This window comes from Podarcis bocagei (assembly GCF_964188305.1).
Source record: "Podarcis bocagei genome assembly, chromosome: 3".
NCBI lineage: Eukaryota > Metazoa > Chordata > Lepidosauria > Squamata > Lacertidae > Podarcis > Podarcis bocagei.
This window is the reverse complement of record NC_138127.1, coordinates 33,599,629-33,625,915: the sequence shown is the minus strand read 5'-3', so window position 1 is coordinate 33,625,915 and position 26,287 is coordinate 33,599,629. Positions and strand designations below refer to the sequence as shown.

Here is a 26,287-nt window from a genome sequence, read left to right as displayed (position 1 = left end):
TTCCTGCATACCTCCACATCCCCTTAAAACTGTTCTGATGACAAAAGAAGCACTGTTTGAAAGGTGCATATCGCGCACTAGAGATGTTCCTGAGCTAACTGAGCACTATCACTTTTTGGTATGGCAGGACTACTTGATTTTGAAAATGCAGAACAAGTTATTGTTTGCGGAGGGTAACGGGGAGGATGGGGTGTATTTATATATAGCAGTCATTTATATAACCATGTACATTATTAAGAAGTGAAAATTTTAAAATGCTATTTATGCATCTTTTAAAAGCTGTCCGGATAGCATAAAATCCAGCTTTAATGACCTTCATTTTTGCTCAGATATTCTGATGTAATATAGTAATTTATCTTCTTCCTCTTTTGAAGTCGTGCTATTTTTTCCTTCTGCCTAGACGTATTGGGGCCACATATCTGAAATGTTTATAAAAGCAAGTTTTGAAAATAGTTGTTAGGCATTATTCTTAGGCTGATTATCTTCTGGCACGAACTTCCCAGTCATTTGGTTGCTAGCAAGTTGTTTGGCTGCAGCTAGCTGGGCTTTATCAGGCAGATGGTTTCAATACTGGGTGAGACCATATCACAGGACCACTTGCATTTATTTAGCAGGATCTTACAGAGCCACTCTCCCCAGGATGGCTTCAGCTGCATGAAACCTTGAGCCACGCTGTGGGCCTATGCTTGCTCATTAATACAAGAGCCTTTTGCTCACACATATAGCCCATTCAGACCTCCTTATGTGGTGAGCTGCAATTTCAACAAGGAAATCTACATCATAACCAAGGTTTCCCATTTAGTCTTAACTGGAAAATTATACTTGTCCGTTTCAGTACAAGCCAGGAACTTAAACCGACTTCAAACCATGGCTTAAGAAATTGCCAGTTGCATTTTTTAGCCCAGTCCAATATTCAGAATCCTGTGCTGATCAGTATGGGAGAAGTGAGGGGGTAAAGTTGGATTCAGGCACCTCCATTCCTTCCAAAGAGGGTTTCAGCATTCAAAAAACAAAAAAATTGCTTAAATAGACCGATGCATTTTGTTGGACTGGATGCAGTATCACTGTCTACAAGAATCATGTACATTTGCATAGCAAGATCCACTTTATTAGAACAGTGCAATGAAAGAACAGTGAGTAGGGAGTTCATATTAACCAACAATACACCTTCACTTGCTGTCCAGGCATAATGCATTCATGAGAGCTATGCAGACATCTTGAAAAAAGTTAGTGTAGAAAATAGATGCTAAGTGTTGGTTCCTGTGGAGTATTTCCTAATGTGTTTATCTTTTTTTAAAAAAGAAAACAATGGTTTAATATGCTTTTAAAAATTTAAAACATACCTATAAGATCAGGGATTGGTGATGAAGGGACATGGCCATAAGACTCATGGGTATTGATTTTAATCATGGTATTAATTACCAAGTAGAAAGCTTCCATTTGCATAATTGTTTGTAATCAATGCTCTCTATTTGTACATCAGTTAGTATTCCACAGTTTATTGTCCAGTTGAATATGGCTCCCTCTCTCACTTTGCTGTTCCTGTGTTAGTGTAACAAAAGGTGCAGTTACAAACAAGTAAAAATAAACATTTAGTTTGAAACTTTTTAGCTCAGAATGCATTGTAGCTCATCGAGGATTAGCTGGTCCAGAGACAAAATTGGACGCAGAATATGTATTATGGAAACCAGTGGGAAACTAGGGTGCTAGCTGGAGAATCTCAAGCCATGCTGTAGCTGAAATGTAAGTGGGAAATAAGGAGAGTTCTGGATTGAAGTGGTAATGGTGGTGAATTGCTAATAGTCTGAAGGGTTGGGTTTATGCAGGGGTGAAGAACATGTGGCTTCAGATGTTGGTGCAGTACAACTCCATCCCCTATCATTGGCCAAACTGGCTGGGATTGATGGAAGCTGAAGTCCAACAAAAGAGTGCCCCTGATCAGAGGGTGAAATCCATGTTAATAAATGGAGGTACCCAGGACCAGCCCCAGAGATGCTCAAAATCACTGGACATATAAATGTATTTTACCACCAGTAAATGAGGAATAAATATTCAGAATTCTTGGGACTCAAATATAGCTGTTAAAGCAAATGTCATGGAATTGCTAGAGTCAGTCCAATTGGTGATCTGGGTTCATATGTGTTTTGTTAAACTCCCAGTGTATCTTTGCTCCTCTTGTTCCTCATTCTACAACCTTCTTGCTTGTTTCCTAGAACAGGAACATAGAAGCTGCCTTATACTGAGTCATACTCTTGATCCAACTAGTTCAGTATTGTCCTCATCAAGGATGGGGAACCTGTGGCCCTCCATACGTGGCTGGATTTCAATTCTCGTCTGGCCTAGCTAGCATGGCGAGTGGTCAGGAATGATGGGAACTGTAGTCGAACAACATATGGAGGGCCACAGGTTCTCCACCCCAGCTCTACAGCAGTGGCTCTCCAAAGTTTTAGACAGGGATCTTTTCTGTCCCTACCTGAAAATGGCAGGAATTTAGTCAGGGATGTTTTGCATACTAAGGCTGTACTTCAGATTATAGCCATACATTTTCACCTTCACAAATTATATTTAATTTTGATTTTTAATTTTTTCTAGCTAAGAACAAAAATCCACACCTCATTTTTGTTCATATTGAAAACAAAAACAGGGAAATGTTTGGTGAAATTAAAATGTACAGAGTTTTCCTCAGTTTTTCTAAAAGCAAGCGTTGTGTAACTTCTACTTCAGGAAACATGAAGTTTCTGCTTTGTTCCCATATAATTACTAGGAAACAACTAGTGTTTGAACACTGTTATTAACTGGAGTAAAGATTTCTGTGTAACACGCTTGATGAAAGTGATACAAACAGTAGAAACATTCTTAATTATTTTAAAGGTTTTTCATATTAAAAGTATGTTGTTCATAACAATAATGAACTGCTATCTTGTTGTTTCAGTCTTAGACATTAAGAACATATACGTAATGTGCCCTAAAAAAATTATAGATGATAATTATTAGGGAAACTGTTCTTTTCCAGAACAGGCTGTAACGTCTGATAATGTTTTAGGTACTTGGAGAATTTGCCTGTTAGAATGTTTCAAAGTATAAAACACACTTAAAATAGAAACAATGTTTACAGAGTTTACAGAGGAATTTTATGGGTGTTTTTCTGTGTGTGTGTGTGGGGGGGGAATCTCTTGGGGGAAGCTATCACATCTAAGCCCTATCAGCGCATAGCAGCCAGGGTGAGAGGTGGGAGACTTTTATTTTTTTGCCTTTTTGAGGGGGTTCTTCTTCTCCCATTGCAGTCAACTGAAAGAAATTAGCTACGCCACCTCCAGGACTGGCGTAGATAGGGCCATTTTTGGGGGATATATCTGTGGAATGAAGTGGAGTTAGGATTCTGTGGGTCCTCAGGCAACTCCAAGATGTGCTTGTGGAGTTTTCCATAGGCATACCATATGCTCTTCCCAAAAGGTCTCTCAATCTTCTGTAGCAGATTCTGGTGAAGTGGGAAGAAAGGGGATATTCCATTTGTGCAAACAGAAGTCCATGTTGTAATTTGGATGCCACAATTTGATATCATCTATGACAGGGGTTGTCAACCTTTTTGATGCAGTGGGCACATTTCAGATTTTCAGAGTACAGTGGGTTACAGTTACAAAATGACTTCCAAGGGGGTTGGGCATAGCACAAAATGGGTGTCAGGGGGACATGGCAGGACACAAAATTAGAGAAGGTACTGTCATGATGAAGCTTGTCCATATTTGTATTTCTATGTTCTTTGCCTGAAAGTAAATAGCTTGCATCAATATGAGATGTGCCTTTTACCAAGTCTCCACCCCCAATTTTCCTTCTGTGCAAACTGCTGTAATGGTACTAATTTTGTCAAATTATCAGTTTTAATACATTTTTGCTTTAATTTTGGCACAGTAGGTGATCTGCTTTGGGGCTGTGAGATTGAAATTAGGATACAAACAAACAAACAAAAAGGTAACCATGTCAACCCATAAGGAGGGGACGGGACCAAAATACACATTAGGTAATATCGTTATCAAACCAACCAAAATGTCACAAAACATTTTGCAGGTTTTCAAGTTTTTAAGGCAAAAAAATTTTCTTTGTTTGAATTTTCTGTCATGTTCCACCTTAAGATGCTTACAATATACATACATATATGGCTTGAGGAGCAGCCTTTTCTTTATGCGCGCCGCCTTATATTTTTTATTATTTAACCTGATGAAGAGTTATTGGGATCCTGAACGCTTACGCATAATTAGTTGCTTACTCTAGCTTGCTTTTGCATGAGATAAAGAACAAGAAAAAAATAAGTGCACTCTAAAAAGTAGATGCTCACGACATTTGTGTCCCCCCCCCCCCCAGAAGAATGTTCTTTCCATTCTCTGTTGCCTCACTCCTACTTGACGGGTTAACGTTTATTATCTCTGTCAGCTATAATTACCCTTTAAAGTAGTGTGTGTTAGTTCTTCCCCTTTTTGTTAAATAGATATTGTAGCACCAAGCTTGAAGGAGGTGGTTTATCTCCCATCATAAGAGAACAAGCAAGTTAAATATGTACTCTGAAAATCATTATTCAGTACATGTGGAGATCTCTAAAGTGATAAGATTGTTAAGAGCTTTAATCGTGACTCATGCCTGAACAGCTGGAAGCTGTGCCATTAGTTAGTGCCTGTAGGGAAGGAAATTTCACTCACGGTCTTTCTCCTCAACCATTTTATTTCGCAGTAAATACACATTTGTTGAGCACACCTTCCAACCAGTTTGTGCTTCTGTTGCTGTGAAGTCATGTTTTCCAAGAACTTAAAGCGCAGTAGGGTGAACCAGGTGCTCTTCTAGACAGCGCATTTGTTTTCTAATGTGATTGCAAGGCTGAGTGGAATATGCTTGGATGAGTATATCGGGCACCTGTTGAATATCTCTGTAGTTTAGTTATGGTTGACACAGAGTTAATCCCCACTCTCCTCTCTGCATTCTCATGTTGTTAATTTCAAGCTGTGCAAAAGTAGGGAATACCAGCAAAGTTACCTCCTGCGACAGTGACCTGGCATTTTGTTGAATGTGTTGTTGAGCTTTTATCTCCTCCCACCCCAATGTAGCTTTAAACATTGTTTGGAAGCTGTGCACTCCACCTTGTTTAATAGCTCTCTTGACTCATGAGAGTCTGTAATTTATTACTTTTAAACAGTTAAATTAAGAGATAAAAAAGGGGGGAATAGTTAAAACAGCATGTAAAATAGCAGGCAGGCTAAAACAGTGCTAAAAACAGGCTCCAAATAAATTTACAGTGTTCCTCAGTTAAAAGGCCTGGGTTTTTACCTTGTGTCAACAACTCATAACAGGGTATTGTATAATCTAGATGTCATGACAGAAAAGGCCCAATCCATGATGGTCATTCTCTTTACCTTACTAGGTTGGGAAGAGTTTTTCCTGATCCGATGAGCCAACTAGTTCATATAGGAACAGGAAGTTCTTGAAGTATTCAGATCCGAAGTAGAATGTTATAGATTATCCCCTATAAAGTGCAGGGAGAGCTCATGAAGCTGTTTTAGAATTGGTGACCATTGTTCTAAATTTCATGTTGGTTAGGAGCCTAGTTGCTGAGTGTTGGACCAATTGAAGCTTCTGACATGTCTTCAAAGGCAGTCTTAATGTACAATGCATTGCAGTTTATTCTGAATGTTGCCCAAACACAGGCGACAGCGGTGTTCAACACCTTCACTGTCTACTTTGTGCATGGGATGAAGTACAGTGGTACCTTGGGTTACAAACACTTCAGATTACAGACCCTGCTAACCCGGAAGTAGTACCTTGGGTTAAGAACTTTCCCTCAGGATGAGAACAGAAATTGCGTGGTGGTGGCAGCAGGAGGCCCCATTAGCTAAAGTGGTACCTCAGGTTAAGAACGGACCTCCAGCAGCAAGAATACTCATCGCGAAGTATTGGAAGACACAAGATTTACCCACCCGGGAAGAATGGGAGATGAAGTTGATGGACTATATGGAACTGGAGGAAATGACTGGCAGAATCCGAGACCAGGGAGAAGAGTCGGTGGAAGAAGACTGGAAAAAGTTTAAAGACTATTTACAGAAATATTGTAAAATTAATGAATGTTAGAAGAATTTTGGAATGAAGTTATATGGCTTTAGTAGAAATGTTATAAGGAATTAAGTATAAATAGATTAATAGAATATTAAAGGAGATAATAAGGCTAGAATGTGTTAAGATAATTATAGGATAGAAAACAGAGGAAGATGGAAAGGAATTGCTGAAACAATTAACAGAAGTGGAATACAAAAAGGGAGGTGTGAGGAGGTCGTGGAAAGAAGTGAATGAAAGATAAGATATTGAAATTGTTTTAAACTGTTTTTGTTTGGTTATGTGTCAGTGTTATGTTGTGTTTTTGTATTGTATTGTATTGTTCTTTTTTTCTCTTTTTTTGTAGTGTTGTGTTTAAATTGTTGGAAAAGTAATAAATATTATTTTTTTAAAAAAAAAAGATTAAGAACGGACCTCTAGAACAAATTAAGTTCGTAACCGGAGGTACCACTGTAGACAAATGGCGAATGAAAGCTCCTGCCTCCATAACTTGGTCAACTAAGGTACCACAGGGTTCTTTATTTTCTTCCCAAACGAAAGTAAGTTTTGTTTAGTGGGGAAACATGAATACAGCAACATGCAAAAATAAAAGCAGTGGCCCAGTTTACATTTCCCAGTAAACTAGGTTAAAACAAAACTGGTTTGATGTGAATGAAGAGTGGAACCCCCAAGGCACTGGTCCCACACTCTTGCTGTGCCTATGATGAAACAAGCCAGAATCTGAACCTGAACTTGTGGTTTGTTTCATGTGTCCTGAGGTGTTAATGCACATGTATTTGTCTGTAGCTTATGAGCTTAAAGGAAGAGTTGTGCTAGTCCCCCAGTTCTTTGTTGCTGGTTTGTTTTTGCAATCCAAGTGCTTGGTTATTGGTGTAAATCTAAGGAAGGAGAGAGACAGGGATGCTGAGAGAAGCCTTTGGTCATGTCTTCTCACAGTGACAACCGTGGGTGGGTGAATTTTTAAATTTGTTTGCATGGCCAAACATAGTTTTGCATTTGTTTTTTATATTCCAGTTTTAATTTGCCATCTTCACTCTGTACTCCACTTGATTTTTCTAACAAGTGGGTGTTGTTGCTTGTTGCAGTGGCACAGAGGAGAAACTAGGGTAGATCACTATTTTTGTAACACAAACAGCAGAACTGTTTTCATCTACAATAACAGGACCTGACAATGTTGGCTGTAGGCATAAGATTAGCTGGCAGGTGGCTAATTGGCTTTTCCTGTGTCCTGTCATGATCCAGAAGTGCAACTGCTCACCAGCCGAGCCTTTTCATCGAAAATGTGATGTTATGTTGCTGCCAAAATCAACAGCGGAATGAAGGAAATAAGCAACTATTGGACACTTCATGGCTGACATTAAGGTCCCACAGAACCTTGTTCAAAGGAAATATGTATCAGACCACAGGGCTTTTGAGTTGGTTAATATATTATCAAATCCTCTCAATTATGTGATTGACTGTAGGAGATCCAGGTTTAAATTGCTTCTTAGCTGCAGAATTCTAGAATAGGTGGATATTGTTGTGGTCCAGCAAATAAATTCTTAGCTATTAGAGGCAAATTTTGAAGAATAGATTGACTCTGGATTTTTTCAGAACATTTCAGCAGATCAGCGGATAGTAAAAACAAATGCAACTCTGAGTAGAGGACAATAAACTCCCCAAGCAGGCAAGCTCCTTGCATTCTGTGACCTCCAGGGATATTAGATTTAAACCCAATGCCTTTGAGGCACAAACCTAACGTACCACCACAAGTTGGCTGGCAACTAGGTATCAGTGAGATATTGTTCTATTCACTCCTTTGTATTTCATATTCAAAATGTGACTTGAAGGGACAAATACAAGCTGGGATAAAATATCTTACAACCATCATAAATCATCTTCCCAAAACCTATTTTAATAAGTGGATGTTACACAGCAATCTAGAATTCTGCTGCTAAACCTTTTAAAAGAGTCAACTCATAAGAACTGGCAGCATCATAGCCATTAATCAATGCAAATTATACTGTCCCAATTTTTTTCCTTTAGCCATAAAAGTCCAAATGGTCAAGCTGTCCAGGGAAAGAACAAACTTAATGATAATTTTCAAGGCAAATCAAAGCCATCGCAAAGTTCAATTCTCTTCTCCATTTTGCTTGTTTATATTATTTTGTTAGGTAAACATGTTGTTCAAGAGCAATTAATTCTTATCAAATCAAGCAAGAGTCATAAGTAACAATGAATTTGGGAATACATGACAAGTGGGAAAGTTTTCATTGAGAAAGCGAAGCCTCTAATCAGATTAATGTCTAACTTTTAAAATATGCAAATTCCAGGTGTGAGGCAAGGAAATGCTTAAGTCTATTCCAACTCCCTGTTCAGCACAGTCATGTGAGCTAGGGTTCAAGTCTCTAAACTCAGGCCCATACTCACCTGCTGGGTTAGGTGTCGGTAGCCCTCTCAGAGGCTTCTGAACAGCGTTTGGAATGGGATAACTTACACTAACGTAAGTTATGCCGGCTTCTGGTAGTTAGAATTGCTCTGTAAATTGGTTCAGGACAGACAAGAATTTTTATAACTGACATGTAGAATTCCTTAGCATGAGGAGTAAAAATAGCTCCTGTTATAGTTAGATTTCAAAAATAAGTAGACATATTCATCCCTCACAATGGAAAAGAATAACAACATTTTTACCTTTCAGCTTTTTGCATATGCAGCAGGGTGACCCCTGCCTTTTCTTAACACAGAAAACTAGATCAGAACTACTCATTTGTCAGATCTGAGTTTGGCACTTCAGGTCATTTTGAAACAGCTGCAAAGGGGCTGGCTAATTAAATGGGGTGCAGCAGAAAAAGCGAAATATTTTCTGGACTTCCACTAAACATTACTTTTTACCTCTTCCAGCTCCTGTTGCCATCCAGATACATTTATTGCATTGTGAGGGAAAGTGACTGGCGGAGGGGATGGGGTTGCAGGGGGGAAGTGGTGAAAGGGTTAACCCTTGCCTATTTTCCCATTGCTGCAAACTGATCAATTGCAAACAGGCAGGGATAGAGACTTGGGTTCCTGAGCAGTGATCTTCATCTGAAGGTGTGCTGCTCAAACAGACTATTCTTTAGGTTGTTTTCATAAATTGTGGTTTCTTCTCTTTCCTCATGCCACCGTCTCTTAGAAGTACATGTTTGAAGAGCTTTCCAAGATCGCTTCATTCTTTCTGGGCTTTGATTTCTTGTTCCCGCCGTCTTTTAGGAGTAGTGACTTGACAGACTGCCAGCGCATCTTGAAAAATCTGTCGTTGCTCACTCCTACTACTTTTCCTCCTCTGCCTGGTGTAACCATTATTTTTTTTAAAAAAATTCAAAGCATGTCGGTAGCAATTCTTCTCCTGGAAACTGTTTCTGCCCTTCTCTTTTTCTTCTACACTTATGAATTGATCACACCTGGAATAGAAAACCTTAAGATGACTTTGACTTTTCACGTGGCAAGTTTCTGAGAACTGCTGTAGAAACAAAGAAGACGCATTTTTCATTCCCAAGCCTGACCCCAGTTAGCATGATTATGAAATTACTAAAAAAAATAGATTGCATATATTAACACACATAATCTTGCACAACAGCTATAGAATACTTATGCTAGGTGAAATAAATTATATGTCTAGTTCAACATTCTCTCTGGTATCTGTGGGCAGCCTAATGTGCCAGGAAGGCTTGCATGCCCCACATCTCTGTGCCCTGTTATCTGAGTGTCAGGAATATACTACGTGAATATGTCCTTCATGAATTTACCATCTCATTTTTAAAAAAAAATTATTAAAAAAATGGGACATGGGTGGCTCTTTGGTTTAACCCACAGAGGGCTTGCTGATCAGAAGGTCGGCGGTTCAAATTCCCGTGACAGGGTGAGTTCCGTTGCTTGGTCCCTGCTCCTGCCAACCTAGCAGTTTGAAAGCACGTCAAAGTGCAAGTAGATAAATAGGTACCGCTCTGGTTTCCGTGCGCTACTCTGGTTCGCCAGAAGTGGCTTAGTCATGCTGGCCACATGTCCTGGAAGCTGTACGCCGGCTCCCTCGGCCAATAAAGCGAGATGAGCACCAGAGTCAGTCACGACTGGACCTAATGGTCAGGGTTCCCTTTACCTTTATCAAAAAAAAAAAAAAATCTATTGACATAAGTGATGTGTTAATATTCTGTGGTAGTAGGTTTCATGGGTTTATTGTGCATTCCTGTGAGGAAATCTTAAAACTGCTTTGTTTTTGTTTTACTGTATAAAATGAAATAATAATTTCCATCCTCTCTGCTCCCTGTATACAGTGGTGCCTCGCAAGACGAAAAGAATTCGTTCCGCGAGTCTTTTCGTCTTGCGATGTTTTTCGTCTTGCGAAGCACGGTCTGTCGCAACTGCGCCTCTTCAAGCGGCTTTAAAAAAAAGCGGAAGACGTTTTCGTCTTGCGAAGCAAGCCCATAGGGAAATTCGTCTAGCGAAGCAACGCAAAACCGCAAAACCCTTTCGTCTAGCGAGTTTTTCGTCTTGCGGAGCACCACTGTACTTAAAAGTCCTGATCTTATTTGTACAGAAGATGCTTGATCTCTGTAATCATTTCAATTGCTTTTTAACATTTGCTTCTCTTACTATACATTCCTGACAGTGGTGGGGAGCCTGACAGTGGTGGGTTGCTGAACCTCAGTTGCGATTGGTCCGAACTCCCATATCCATTGCCAGGGATGATGGGAATTGTGTGCCAGCAGGAGCTGGAGGACCACAGGTTCCCCCTACCCGCTTCAAACACAACTTGAGGCAACTTCTGGATGCACTGCTCTCACTTGAGGCTCAAGTGGTCTTGGTGGCATGGAGTGCCTTCCATTGGCTTCAACTGTTAGTCCAGCTATGTCCTATCTAGACAGGGATAGCCTATCTTCTACCATCTATCCTCTGGTAACCTCTAGGTTAGTTTACTGCAACAAGTTACACATGGGGCTGCCTCTAAAGGCAGTTTGGGGCAGAATCTGGCTGCCAGGTTGCCGAACGGGCAAGACAGTTTGGGCATACAATGCCTAAAGTGCTTGTTTTGACCTATAAAGCCTTAAATATCTCAAGACTGCATTAACTCTCTCCAGATGAACTGACCCAGACCTTGCAATAATAATCTCAGGCCCTTCTTCATGTGCCTCCTCCACAAGAGGTCCAGAGAGTGGCAACACAAGAATGTGTCTGTTCTGTGGTGGCTCTCCCTTTGCGGAATGCTCTCCCCAGGGAGGCATTTCTGCTGGTTACATGGATCAAAGGCCTGGTGCCTTTGTTACATATTTTTAGGTGCCAGGCAAAAACTTTCCTAATATGCCTAGATTAAAATATGAAGTACTGGGTGGAAGAAAAATTAGTAAGGAAAGATAATAAGAATATGTAAGTGATTTGAGAAGGTTGTAGAATGCAAAGATTATTGTAAATTGTATAATGTGGAGGAAATTGAGTGGGGGCGGAGGGAAGTGGAAGGAAGGAGAAAAGAATAATATGATGGATTGAGGAAATAGATATGTAAATGTATGGGGGGATGGGGAGGAAATGGTGTTGGCTTTGGTATACAGTTGTACCTCGGGTTACATACGCTTCAGGTTACAGACTCTGCTAATCCAGAAATAGTGCTTCAGGTTAAGAACTTTGCTTCAGGATGAGAACAGACATCGTGCTCCGGCGGCAGCGGGAGGTCCCATTAGCTAAAGTGGTGCTTCAGGTTAAGAACAGTTTCAGATTAAGTACGGACCTCCGGAACGAATTAAGTACTTAACCCGAGGTACCACTGTATCTGTATTGTAAAGTAATATGTGAAAACCAATAAAAAAGAAAAGGGAAAAAAACTCAAAGCGGGGGTGGGGGGGGAACTTTCCTCTTCTCCCAGGCTTTGACTAATTTAAAAAATCTGTGGCCTTTTAAAGGGGGGGGGAGTATTGTTTTTGTTTGTTACTATGATTTGTGTTTTTTGCGGTTTTATATTGAAATCCATCCAAAGATCCTTAGTTGAAAGGTGATGTAGAAATATAATAAGTAATCATATTCCATTGATATGGGCTAACCAGCATTGTGCATAGCATTCTTATAACATTACTTGCTTATAAATTGCCTAAAATGAACTGTTATCAGTCCGTATCAAGGAGTGCAAAGCCACAAGATATATGCTGTTAGAAGAAAAAAGTTGATTGCAAAGTGGGAGGGGAAGTAAGTAATGGTCTGTTTGATTTGGTCAAAGTGGTAGACTGTAATCTTAGCTGAACTTGAAAGGAGACGAAGTGTGACTGAGGGAAAAGTTGTGAGAAATGTTTATTTTTAGTAGTGAAGTGGAAAGAAAGTTGGCAGGTGATGACAGCTAAGAGGACCTGAGGAGCAAAAAAGTGAAGAAGGGAATGGATAAATGTGAAACTATGCTTTTCAGTTAGTTGAATGTTAGGTGTGATGTAGTCTAGGGATAGAAACTGGGGCCCTCCAGATGTTGTTGTGACTACAGCTGAAGACTTTTATTCGAGCGAGCAATTAAAGTAATTTCTGCTTTTATAGTTTATTTTTACCTTTTTTATCTTGATTGCATTTGTTGACCTTGATGTAAACCAAATAGAATCAACTGCAGGTAAGAAATACATAAGTAGTCAAAATAAATAAAAGTTGGACAAATAATATAACTCTCATAATCCCTGGCTGTTGGCTATGCTGGGTGGGGCTGATGGGAGCCATTTAGAGGGCCATTGGTTCTCCACCCTGGTGTAGTTCATAACGATGAACTGGACATATTAAAGTTAGAGAGAAATGTACACTTTAGTCCTTGTCAACAGCAACTGTTTTAATCATTTAGTTGAATGCTTCTTTTCTTTTCTGGACTTCTATTGCAGATTGGGCAACTTGCTTTCAAGGGCATGAAAAGGTTAAATCGAATCCAGTCCATAGTGTTTGAAACTGCCTACAATACAAATGAAAACATGCTAATCTGTGCGCCCACTGGGGCTGGAAAGACTAACATTGCCATGTTAACAGTTTTGCATGAAATCCGTCAGCATGTTCAGCAAGGAGTCATCAAAAAGGACGAGTTTAAGGTAGGAATTTAATGAACTGCAGGACAGCTTTATAACTTGTAAGATAAAGCCCATTATAGAGTTGTGCACATTTATATGGATTCAAGAAGTTTTCAAGGACATTGTGTTTTCCCCAAGTCACACGGAGATGGAGCCTGTTGATTTACTTCATCTCTGTTATGTAATTCCTTTTTCTGTTCTGAAAATCTTATTACCCATGTGAAAAGCTTTGAAAATATATTTAGCTTTGATGCAGAACCAATTTTCAAAATGATAAGCCCGTGTAAACAAAATCTATTGTCTTTTAAAAAGCTGCACACTTATCCAGCACCGATAACCACTTTCCATATACCACTATTAAGTTTTCCCCCCGTTGCTGTAAGTGCTAGGTATAATATTTCACAATAAATTGTGATTTGTATCAGTTGCTGCAAAACCAACAGTCTTGTACACTTTGCTCATTTATCAAACTGGTGTCCTTTTTGGTACAGATTGTTTATGTTGCTCCTATGAAGGCATTGGCAGCTGAGATGACAAATTACTTCAGTAAGCGGCTGGAGCCACTAGGCATCACAGTGAAAGAGCTGACTGGTGATATGCAGTTGTCGAAAAGTGAGATTCTACGAACCCAGGTATGCTACATGACAAACATAAATATATTGATGGATGCAAGCAGTAGTGTATAAATGTGCTTTAACAAAACAATGAAATATTCTTGATTCATGAATTAAAGCAGTGATTTTTCAAACTTACTGCCATCAGGGTAGCTTTTCTGCAAAGCTACCTGCTGCAGAAGATGGTGGGAAACATTCTAAGCTGCCTTGAAAGTCCATGCATAGAGGGAAACATTTGTGGAATATCTGAAAAGTTTTTGTAGTAGATAGGTAGCCGCGTTGGTCTGCCATAGTCAAAATAAAAAAATTCCTTCCAGTAGCACCTTAAAGACCAACTAAGTTAGTTCTTGGTATGAGCTTTCGTGTGCATGCACACTTCTTCAGATACCTTCTTCAGGTATCTGAAGAAGTGTGCATGCACACGAAAGCTCATACCAAGAACTAACTTAGTTGGTCTTTAAGGTGCTACTGGAAGGAATTTTTTTTATTTTGAAAAGTTTTTGTATACATTTAAACTCGTTAGCAGGATTTACGTAAAGCAAGAAGTTAAATGCAACGTTAAAGAAAAATCAGGAAATAGCTAATAAATCGAACAACGTAGGAAACACAGTGTTAAAAATGATAAGAAACTGCAAAAGGGGTAGAGTCAAAATAGTTATGTTTATTGGGAAGTTTTGTATTTGTATGTCTCTGGGGGGGAAATCCAAAATTGGAAAATAAAATTTATAAAAAAGAAAAAAGAAAAAAGAAAGTCCATGCATTGTGCTAGTCAAGCCTTTTGCATTTCACCAGTGCCTTGAATGAGCAGAGATCACACACGCCACTCCGCTGTATGCATGCTTTCAAATGGCAAGGCATAAACAGTAGTGATGAAGAAATAAGTCATCCAGTGAAACTTGTTCTTATTTACTGATACTTTTATTGGGAAACCAACTCCATATGAACTTCCAAATGGCCTTAGCGTCTCTTGGATGACTCTGAAAAACTGTTTTATGCCATGGCACCAGTATCGGTGCTCTTACCGCTTGCAGATCTGAGAGAGAAGAGAATGGATCTAGTGATACACAAATGGAGCTTTCAGCTTCTGTGTAGCATAAGAAGAGCCCTGATGGATCAAGCCAAAGGCCCACGTAGTCTGGCTTGCTTTTCTCATTGTGCTCAACCAAATACCCACAGGAAACTCATAGGCGGGACCTGAGTACAGGCTCCCCATTTGTGTTCCCTAGCAACAGATGTTCAGAAGCATGCTGCTTCCAACCAGGGAGGCAGCCATTTGTGGCTAGTAGCCATTAAGAGCTATTTATATCCATTGATTAAAGGTAAAGGGACCCCTGACCATTAGGTCCAGTCGTGGCCGACTCTGGGGTTGCGGCGCTCATCTCGCCGGAGCAGTACCTATTTATCTACTTGCACTTTGATGTGCTTTCGAACTGCTAGGTTGGCAGGAGCAGGGACCGAGCAACGGGAGCTCACCCCGTCGCGGGGATTCAAACCTCTGACTTTCTGATCAGCAAGTCCTAGGCTTTGTGGTTTAATCCACAGCGCCACCCGCGTCCTATCCATTGATTATCCTTCGTGAATTTGTCTGATCCTTGTTTAAAGCCATTCCAGTTGTTGACCATTACTGCCTCTTGTAGCGGTGAATCCCATAGTTGAGCTATGCGCTGTGTACTGAATCTTTCAATACTGAGCTTCATGGGATGTCCAAGAGTTCATGCTGAAAGCATGCCTAAATCATCATCATCACCATCATATTAGCACTCTGGCTGAAAGTGAGACAGGAGAGATCTTGTTAAATTTCACCAAAGAGGGTTTTGCAAAACTGTGGCACCATCTCTGAGAAGACCCTAAGTATCACCTGAGTTTTTAATCAGTGTCAGGACAGAGAGCAGAAACTCATTTTAAGATGTGGGCCAGTTTATTTTGGTGATGTCAGTCATGTCAGTCATCAGGGGCACTGTGCTGTTATGTATAACCTGCTCTTATCTCTCTGCAGCCTTTCTGTTTCTTTCCTTCAAACAGATACTGAATTGTCATCTATTTGTGTACAGGTCAACTTGCAACTTGTATATAGTTAACTTGCTCAATCCCAGCTTTACATGTTTGGCAGCTGGCCAGCTGAAATCGCACAAATTAAACACACATTTTCGACAACCTACCCACCGCGGCCTCCATACGCAACATAGGGATTTAATACTGACCTAGCTAAACGAGTTTTGTAAGGATTGTTGCAATGGAACTGTGTATTTGAAGCACTTAAGTGTTTTCAAAATGTCTCTTATCTTTTTTTTACCCCAGCTCTGATTTCTAGCCCTAAACCAGAAACTCTAGGCTCAGATGTAGAGGCTGCGATGTGCACACAGAGCTCTGGATAAGCAAGAAGAGCCCAATTCCAGTAACTGGAAAAGTGCCACATGCAGTGGATACGTGGGTGCACAAAAAATCTATTATGGTGAACAGACACTTTAAGTCAGTGTGGCTGCCTTTGTTCACTCACAGTTCTTTGTGCACAGCAGAACCCAGCAGGGACTGTCTGTTTACATATTGTCTCCCCACATACTAGAAAAGGTGGAGAGTGGGCGAATTAGTTTCCTGAAGCTCCTTTATAGAGGTTTTCTGTAAAGATCTGAGCAGCATTAATGTCTATTTTAACCAGATTTGTGGTAAGCACACTTGTGAGACAGATGTTGATGTGGTTTATTATGTTAGGTAATGTTTGAAACTCTGAGACAGAGACGTTAATAAATCCATAATGAGAGTCGGTAGCACAACTCCTACATATAACTGGTTTATTACTTTGCGAAAATACAACTTGTTTATGTAAGCTAATATTTCAGTGAAGTGGGCACTTTTCCAGTTACGCGTGCAGTGTTGCTTTTCTGGAATGGCGAAATAGCTTGGAGGGGCAAGCAGACTGCCATTTCAAATATTAGTAGATGGATTGCTTTTGTGATGACAGTGCAGTAGAAAGAAGTGAAGCAGACAACGGACGTGTCACAGCTGAACAGAGCAAGTAGCCCTGAGGGTGGCAAATGATATCAGGACTTTTTGAGCTGTATGGATTAGCACCCTGATGGGTTTGCCCGCTGATGGACTTCAGACACTTCAGCTATGATGGCTTTTCTGTCCAGTGGCAAATGATCCTGACAGGAGAGGGAACAATGCAGTTTTTCCCTTCAAGGGGAGGGTAACAACCAGCTTTAGGTAAGCAAAAGTGTGTGGGGAAGGGCTAGAATTCCTCACTTCCGAGGTGTCTTCCTGCCTTCGTCAGAGAGAACAGTTTTTGGCACAGCTCCCATTTTTGTTTGGCCTGTTTTTTGGTATAGGCTTATCTGCCTATGCAGATGGGATATCATCGCCAAACTTGACACGAGGGCTTCCACAGATGTGCACAGCAGTTTCCCATAATGTTTGAGTGTCAGGTGCCATTTTGAACCAAGATGGCGGACCAAAAGGTGACTCTTGATTTTACCTGATTTTTGACGTGATTGGTTCAAACTCACAAAGTGCACTACCCACTTAAAAATCACATTTCCCCCCCTGTTTTTAAGGATACTATGCAGGGCTGGGCACTCCCTGCTAGTATATAATGTAACACTAAGAGTATTTTTGTGGCACTTTAAAGTCTAACAAATGTATTATAACTTAAACTGAAACAGACAAACATGGCTTCACTTCTGGAAATACAATAATTGTGATTATAATAATTTTATTATTTATTTTACTTTTAGTTATTAAGTATGTGTGACAAAATCTCTGTATTTTCAGTCAGTATAGTCTCCATTTGGAATTGCTAATTACTCAGGTTGTTGGTTGCCCAGCTGCTGTTCTGCTCACTCTGACATTCCTTCTCCTGATGACTGCTGCTTCACTTGCAATTTTTAAAGGGCCATTGGTTCCTAAATGCTACACGAGATGGAGCCAGATATGTGTATCCTCCCATGGCTCACCTCTGTCTTTAATTCATACTCTGTGATTCCTCACCCCTTTTCTACCTACCACCTGGCAGTATTTTTTTTTTAAAAAAAAATACTGTTTTTTTTTTAATGGCGGAATGAAAGAGAGAAACCCAGTACCACTGATGTGCAGCCTTCATAACTGGGTGATAGGCCGAACAGACACTTTGTGGAGTCTATGGGTATCCTTTTCTAGTATTAAAGGTCTGTTTTAATTAAAATACTATATACATATATCGCACATATTCACACACACACAAACACGCATACCAAAAAACCATTCCACACATCAGCATCACAGTTCTGCTCTGTCATAGTGAGGACAGTACAACTGGGGTGGCCTGGTTTCTTAATGTTTGCTGTTTTTAGGACCAGCTTATTTTATTTTTTTTTACATGTGAGACCTTTTGGAATAATGGCTTTTGAACACAAATAGGAGCAGCTGGAATCACAGGAGGTCCTCTGAAGACCCCGACATTACCAAGAAAAGTTCCCCATTAAAAATGTTACATCTGAAAAGAAAAAGCAGTTGTTATAATACTTGTATTTTCTTCCATCATAACTAGATGGAGAAAACCCCCAATGCTGAGCGTTTTGCCCACCCACAGAGCTTCGGGATCAGAATATTTGCCTTTGATCGACATTTGGGCAGGGACCTGTAGCAATACCAGAATACATCAAGAAGCTATTGCTAATAAAGAGGAAGCCTTGCTCCTTTGCTGATAAATCTCTTGCAGCATTTCTCAGTGGCACAGCTATGCTGAAAGTAATTTCTTTTATTCACAAGGTAGAAAGGCATGCCCTATTTAAAATTAGATTCTTGTCCCCCCTTAAACGAACTACAAATGGAAATATAAAAATGTCTGTGTCTTTTTTCAAATGTAGCACAATGTACCCAAAGGTTGGTAGTGGTGTTCGAGGCTGAAGATACTTAGGAAAAACGTCTAGCTCTCCATAGGGAGCTGAACATCCTTTTCATATGCAATCATTTTTATAATCTGAAGTCTTCCTTATTTCACACTGTGTTCTCCCTTTATGGCTTTATCTTTATAGTAGAGTGGTTTATGTGCCCCAGAATAAAGTGTTACATCCCACTTGATTGTATATTTTGGGAGGCATTCAGCAGTGCTCTTATGAACCTTCCATCTGTCCAAGGATTGCAGCTTGCCAGATAGAATGATCCCCGCTCTCCTCCCCCTGCATGCTGTTCTGGAGGTTCTTCTGGGCCTCCCTATTGGCTATTTCAGGGGGTGAGGGGGAGGACGGCATGAAAGTCCCATTGTGCAAGCAGACCCAGCATGCCTCATGCTCATGGAACACATATGGGGAATCCTGCCCCCAGTCTTTAGGGCAGAACTCCAACACTATCTACTCCCTTGCCCATCCCATCTTCTCACAAAGAAGATGTCAGATGTCATTCAGATGCCAGATGTCATTCAGACCGCAACATCTAAACATTTTTATGCTTGATTCATTGCACAAAGAGCTCGAGGCAGGATTCAACTAGTTGTTCCATGCACAAAATGAGGTCTGCTTGCACAACCTAACTTTCTCCCTCTCTTCTCCCCCCCCCCATCCTCCCCCCCTCAAAAAAATGTTCTGGGGGTTTGAGGGGAAACCCAGAACAGTTTTAGGTGGTGTGAGGGGCAAGAGAAGGAGGAAGTCATATTGTGTGACTGGACCTCATTCCCCACACTCATGCCCCACTTCGCACTGTGCTGAGTTCTACCCTCTGCATGCACTCTTGGTGGGTTTTCTGTATCACTTTGTCATATGGAATACCATTATACCTGGGCAGCTAAGTGGTAGAGCTCATGCATTCCGTTGCAGCTGGTCCCAGATACAGTCCATGGTTTCTCAAGGCAAAAGGATTGACTAGAACTTGGAGAACCACTGACAGTCCTAACAGGCAATACAGTGGTACCTCGGGTTACAGACGCTTCAGGTTACAGACTCCACTAACCCAGAAATAGTACCTCGGGTTAAGAACTTTGCTTCAGGATGAGAACAGAAATTGCTTGGCAGCGGGAGGCCCCATTAGCTAAAGTGGTACCTCAGGTTAAGAACAAGAACAGACCTCCAGAACGAATTAAGTTCTTAACCCGAGGTACCACTGTACTGGTTCCGATGGACAGGTAGACAAGCCTAATATAAGGCAACTTTCAAGGTTCCTGCTTGTGACACACTAACAGGTGATGATGGCAGATTACTAGTTACCAGCGTATTCAAGTAAGCACTTCGCAAAACAGTCATCTGTACCATTCTGCAAGCATGCTCGTTCTCCTGATTAGCCCTTTGTAACATGCAACTACTTTCTAATGCTACTCAAACCCCAGCTAGACGGTGTGTTAGATTTGTGGCCACAACTACATTTCTCCTCCTTTTAAATGGCAGCCAAGGGGTCCTAATTTGGACTGGGACGATAGAGGGGAGGGAGGTGATTTATACAAAGAAATGTGAACGTTCAGTAAGTGCTAAATAAGAGCAGAGTACGGCGCCTTGAATTTTGGGAAAGGTAGTACAGGTTTTTTTGCTCTATAAGACTCACTTTTTTCCTCCTAAAAAGGAAATGTGTGTGCGTCTTATGGAGCGAATGCAGGCTGTGCAGCTATCCCAGAAGCCAGAACAGCGAAAGGGATCGCTGCCTTTGCTGCACAGCGATCCCTCTTGTTGTTCTGGCTTCTGGGATTCAGAATTTTTTTTTCTTGTTTTCCTTCTTCAAAAACTAGGTGCGTTTTATGGTCTGGTGTGTCTTATAGAGCGAAAAATACGGTATATATTTTATTATTTTTAAATTACTAATGGTAATTTAAATCTAATATTGCAAAAAAATGACTTTCCTTTTTTAAAGTATGTTGATTTCATTCTGCCTCCTTTCCTTGTGAACCCTCTCCTACTTTTTAAATGACAAAATTGTTTAATCCCCTTTTAGAATAAAGGCTTTTTTATTTCAAAACTATATATGTTCTGGTTGATTGAAGCAGGCTTTTTGCTTAGAAGATTTAGTTTCAAGTATGCACACTCTTCCATTTATTTTACTCACTGTCTGAAAAAAATCAGTGTTAGTAGGCCTAAAAATGAAATAGTTAAATTAATAGCTATGCTGAGGTTTATTGTTGTACAACTTTAAAGGGCTAACATAAAAAGAAGAAATAATGTTTTTCTTTGGATCCCTCATCAATCCAAAACAGTTGAGCACGCTGAAAAGGTTATTTACTGCTTGTTGCTTATGTGTTTTCATGGACTGGTCCAACAGTGTCACCTGCAGGTGAACAAAATGTGTTTCTTAATTCTTGTAGTTGTTAATCCAATATATGATGCTGTAGAAGAGCTAATGTTTTGTAAAATAAAAAAGGTGAAATGATTTACTTTTCAATTCAGTATATCCCAAGCTAGCAATGTTTTTGTCTACAAACCTTTCATCCACCTTTTCTTCATCTCCACATTGGTTAAAGAATGTTTATAGTGAATTCAGGGTGAATTTCAAATAAAGCACACAGTACATTAGATTAGGTTAGTGACACTTCCCCGAAATCAGGAATGAGGAATGTGTGGTCTTCTGAATATTTCTGTACTACGTCTGTCACCCTCATTACTGGCCGTGCTGACTGCAGCTGATGATTGCTGGAAGTCCAACATCACCGGAATAGCTCCCCATCCCTGCTCTGAAAGTTTACCTAGTCAGTTTTAGATGTGATTTAATATTTGTAAAACGTGATGATAACACACTAATAGTCTTGTATTAATTCATGCAGGCAAACATTTTGTAGTGACATTTCATCATCCGATAAGTATTTTTTATTTTTAAAACCTTATTAAATGTTTATATTAATGCAAAATCAAAATCTGTTAAGGTTATTTTTTTCAGAGTCAGGCTTCATAAATGGAAAGAGAACCTTTAGGAAGATGCTGGGAAAACCTTTTGCTTCAAAATTCATGATTCTATTATCTCTGGCTTACAAATAGTCCTTGTCATGCTTTTTGTATGGTGCTGCTGTAGGATTGCTGCAGGATTTGGGAAATCAGAGCGGTGATTTCCTATTGCCCTCCACAACACAGCATTGAGACTGCAGATGTCAACCACTGGCAATGCTTTGAATAAGCTATTTAGCAAGTGCACCTGCCTCACAAAGTTTTAAAATGTTTTTCACTTTGAAGCCTTTTGTCTTGTAACTGCTTACTATCTCAAACTTCAATTTGAATTTCTAAAACCTGTTCTGCTTTCCACATAAAAAAGAGAGAGACCTTGCCCCAAGAGGGCGCGTCATCTGGTGGGAAATGAAGCAGAAGAGCAAGATGAGAAGAGGCATAGCAGACCACCTGTCCTGTGGACTAAAAGATGCTCATTCTGGCGATCATTTGCAGAGTCGCACCAAAGCGGCTTCCAGTTCAGTGCTCTGGGTGCTAGTGGAAAGCATTTAAAGGCAGAATTCCTTTTTCCTCCTTGAAAAGTAGCAATAACAAGAATAACTAGCTGCCCTCCTTGCAATGTTTTGCCAGATATGATTGCAATTAGTGGTTGTTTAATAAATGGCCAACTTGTTACTACTAGACTTATTAATAATATTTTTACAGAGACAGATGTGGAATACCTAACAGTTCAGCTGTAGGGCTTTCTATGCTCGTATTAACTGCTTAGGATATGGTATACTGACTGCTGTGGCAAAGTGGTGATAGTGTATGCAACTTCATGCCAGAATTACAACATTACATTATTTGTTTTTTAAGGCAAACACTGGGCATAATGATCTGTATCATTTTAAACTGCTATAACAATAAAGCTTTACTAATTTCCCTTTATATAATTGCTTTGTGAATCTGTTAATGCTTGATTGCATTAGGGTTTTTTAAAAATCTCACCAAATGATGACCCTTTTTACTGTGCGTTGAGTGCAAATATGATTTTTACAACATACTGTTCATAAAACAAATAGGACCCACTTATGAGAAATATTTCATTACTTGTATTAATAACTTTAAACATTGTAGAATTCCCAGAGTTGGTTATTGATTTTTTTTACTTTTGCAAGATTTAATAGCTTCTCATAAAACCCTTTTGTGCAAAGAAATCCACATATCTGTAAAACTACTGTATAACTCTTTTGTGCTCCCCCCATACAAAAAGCACTATAAATTTAAATGGATAGAAAAGCAGTCTTTATAGGTAATGCAAATGATGCATTAAGCTAGATTCTTTTCCTAGGCTACAATTTAAAAGTACTCTGAAGTCCAATTATCTTTGATTTAGCTGTAAAGATTTCAGAATAACAGCTGTGCTTGTTGAGTGAATATTCTTGAGCAGAGAAATGGATTTGAATGGTGAGAAATGTGGAGAGTAGGGGAGGGATGGCAAAATGGAAGTGGAGGAACACAGTAATGCTTGCTTTCTTTTTGTTCTTTTTCTAAAAAACAAAAACATTCTGTCTTTTAGTGTGATGATTATATAGAATAAGAAACAACACCGAGGAATCCAATAGTACTTAACATTTAATCTAAAAGCAGAAATGAAGAACAAATTGGGTATTTTATATATAACCATAGTATCAGTGCATGCAAAATGACTTTATAACAGTTTAGTGTACTGGGCTTTCTTTTGAAATTCATGCAGAATAATTTTGTTTGCCAACTCAGTAGCCATCAGATTGAATTTACTTCAGCTGCTTAATTGAAACGCACAAACTAATCTTTACCTCTCAGATGCTAAAAGCCTTAAAAGTAAAACGCTGTTGTTCCCAGCATGATTTTAGTCCCTGTTTGACCAACTTGCAGGTAGGGAAATCAGCAATCTTTTAATTTTGATTTCTGCTTTTAAATTAGAAATGTGTGCAATCTTTACATGATGGAAGTTTAAATGGGAAACTAAAGCCTCTATAAAGCTAAGTAGTCTAAACACTGTTTCTGCAGATTGCATCCTCCCGCCATTTCTTTGCTTTCAGAAGGTCTTGATGGGAAGACTCTGCTGAATCAAAGCAGCAGCAGCAAGGATGAAGGTGATCTTCTGCATCATCTCCCTGCTGTTCTGAAGTGTCCCCAAGCTATTGAGAGCAGAGGTTTTTTGTCGGGAAAGCACCAATGATCACCTTGATGCCTGTTCTTCTGACCCAAGCCTGAATCAAATATGCTGAATCAAATAACATTCTGTCAGCTATCCGATACCAACTGAATATAACCCTGAGGCACTTGTTTTGCTTGCACAATTTTTTCCTTTGTTTAGGTATTTTGATTTTGTTTTGAGTGTATCTGCTGAATTGTTGTTGGGTTTTTTTAAAAAACCAACCACAACACCAGTTTGATTTTCCAAGGCTTTGAGGTCTTAGTGTTTTGGGAATGGTGTAATTTTGCAGGAATGAATCCCCTTCACTGATTTGTCTCTAATGAAGAATGAGTGGGTCATATTCGAGAATGAAAGAACCATAGAGCTAATTCATATGTTACATTATGGAGAAGATGGGGGAAAGCAGAGGGACTGTTTTCCCTGCATATGTTGCAGCATGCAAAGGAAGAGACCCTTAGTTCACATTTGCTGAAGTGGTAAAATTCGCAGGCAGGATGGAGGCAGGGTTTTTAGGGGCAGATCAGGAAAAGGTAGTGCTTAATCCCTCCTACACTTGCCAAGTCTCCTCTGAAATTAGCTCTCAGAGGCTCATCCTCCAGCTGGGCTTAATTTGCATTTCTGAACTCAGTTGGCACAAACAAACAAAACTGACTAAAAACAGTTAAGCATTTTACATATCTGCCAATCCTTTATTGCAGATATCTCCCCATCCCCAACACACTCCCAGCCCATTACAAACAGGGGGGTTGGATCGCTATGATTGTCTTGCAACATGTAGTTTGACTCTGTGTACTAGAACTTAGGTCTGAAATAAAGCAGTGGGTCGGGACTGCAGCTTAGGAGCAGAGCATGTGCTGTTGATGCAGAATATTTTTAAGTTCAACCCTGTTATCCTGGTTGAAAGAGTAAGTTAGCAGGCGATGGAGAAGCACTCTGCCTGAGCGAGACAAATAGTCTATCATGGTCATAGAACAAACATTCTCTTCCTCCCTAGAGAATGAAGGAAGAGTATGTGATGGAGACTTAATTGCACTATGTGGCCGCCAATAAGCTACCATGCTGGAAAGCCAAAATGCATTTCCTAGATGTAAGGAATCCCCTCTGTGAAGGCAGATAATAGGATGGTCGGATTTCTTAGCTGTGCGTGTGTTCCATCACAATCAGTCAGGTCCCTGTGATGTACAGGAAAAGGAAAACACTTGGTTTTTGTTTCATTTTGCTTTATATCACAATTTTTTTTTCATATTTCAGAATTGAATATTTTCTTAACAAATTGTCAATCAGCTTTCACTACACAGGGGTAGGGAATCTGATCTAGCCAGAGGGACAGCTACTCACCTCCCCTAACTCCCATGGGCCATTTTGGTAGGTGAACATTGTCACATGGTTTGAAATAAAGCTGTGCAGGCAAAGGCACAAGGGTTTTGTAATAATTTTATAATGTGGCTATTATTGGGGAAATATTGGAAAACTAATAAAAATTATTCCTGCCCCCCCCCCGAAAGGCCCAAGGGTTTTGAAGATGCTACTGATTGGTGGTACCTGCATACCTCACTTTCAGCAGGGGGTCATGCCTGTGCCATACCTGAAACTCTGTATGACATCAGGTGTGTGTGGCTTATGGCCCTAATCTGGCCTGCAGCCTGGTTGTTCCCCATGCCTGATTTATACCTCACACTTTGACAGAATCTCCTGTTAAAATGGGCAATGAAATGTGGGGGGGAAGAGAAAATTATGAACAGGATTGCTGTGTGCTAATGAGGCACGCTAGCTGAAAGTTGTCATACCTGATTAAGGAGCTTATTGGCATCAGTCAAAGCTGACACTGGAGTATTGGAGTTGATATAACCATGATTAGTGAAATGAATTAGAGCAAAGAAAGCAGGATAATAATATGGAATTTCTATCCTGTTTAAAACATTTAAATCATTATTTAAACTTGCAGACTGAGAAGCTAATTATGTATTTTACAATACAAGTGTTGGATTTCACAAAGCACACAAGCTGTTCCTCCTCTTTTGTTCTGGAGGCTAAAAATGTGCTTTGTGTAGACAGACTTACCCTAGAAAAATGTACTGGAATACTGTTTTGATGCTGCTTTTTATCAGTATACCATAATATGCTTTATTCTGATGACTTTCCCCCATCTTATCCTTCCTTCTTTGCACTTTCTCCTCTCTGCTCCCTTATGTCCTTTTATCTTTGGATATGTTTGCTGATTATTATACAAATATAGATGCAAGCCTTAATCAGTTTAATTGGTTGGTAAACTATTAAAGCTTATACCCAGTTAAATAACTTTGCATCTTCAGCAGAGTCACATTTTGTTACCATCTTTACTATTCTAGTTCTACATCCACCACAGTTTCTGGTTTCACCCACTTCTGGCATGCAATAGTTGAGATGTCACAAGAAAACTCTGCTATCCTCCGTTATCTTGACATGGTTTTTTCTGTACTGATGGGTTTAAATTGAGGGTGAGCATCTTCCCTGACTTCTGGTTTTATGAGGATATCTGGATGAAGAGAGCTTCAACAT

At 39.9% G+C, this 26,287-nt stretch overlaps 1 protein-coding gene across 1 annotated transcript in view; it reads left to right on the top strand.

Moving 5' to 3' along the window:
- ASCC3 (activating signal cointegrator 1 complex subunit 3) overlaps nucleotides 1-26,287 on the top strand; it is a 234,161-nt gene that overhangs the window by 37,215 nt on the left and 170,659 nt on the right. The window contains exons 9-10 of the mRNA XM_081186537.1: nucleotides 12,945-13,145; nucleotides 13,616-13,756. Of these exons, the coding sequence (XP_081042663.1) occupies nucleotides 12,945-13,145; nucleotides 13,616-13,756 (342 nt within the window). The remainder of the gene's footprint in view (nucleotides 1-12,944; nucleotides 13,146-13,615; nucleotides 13,757-26,287) is intronic.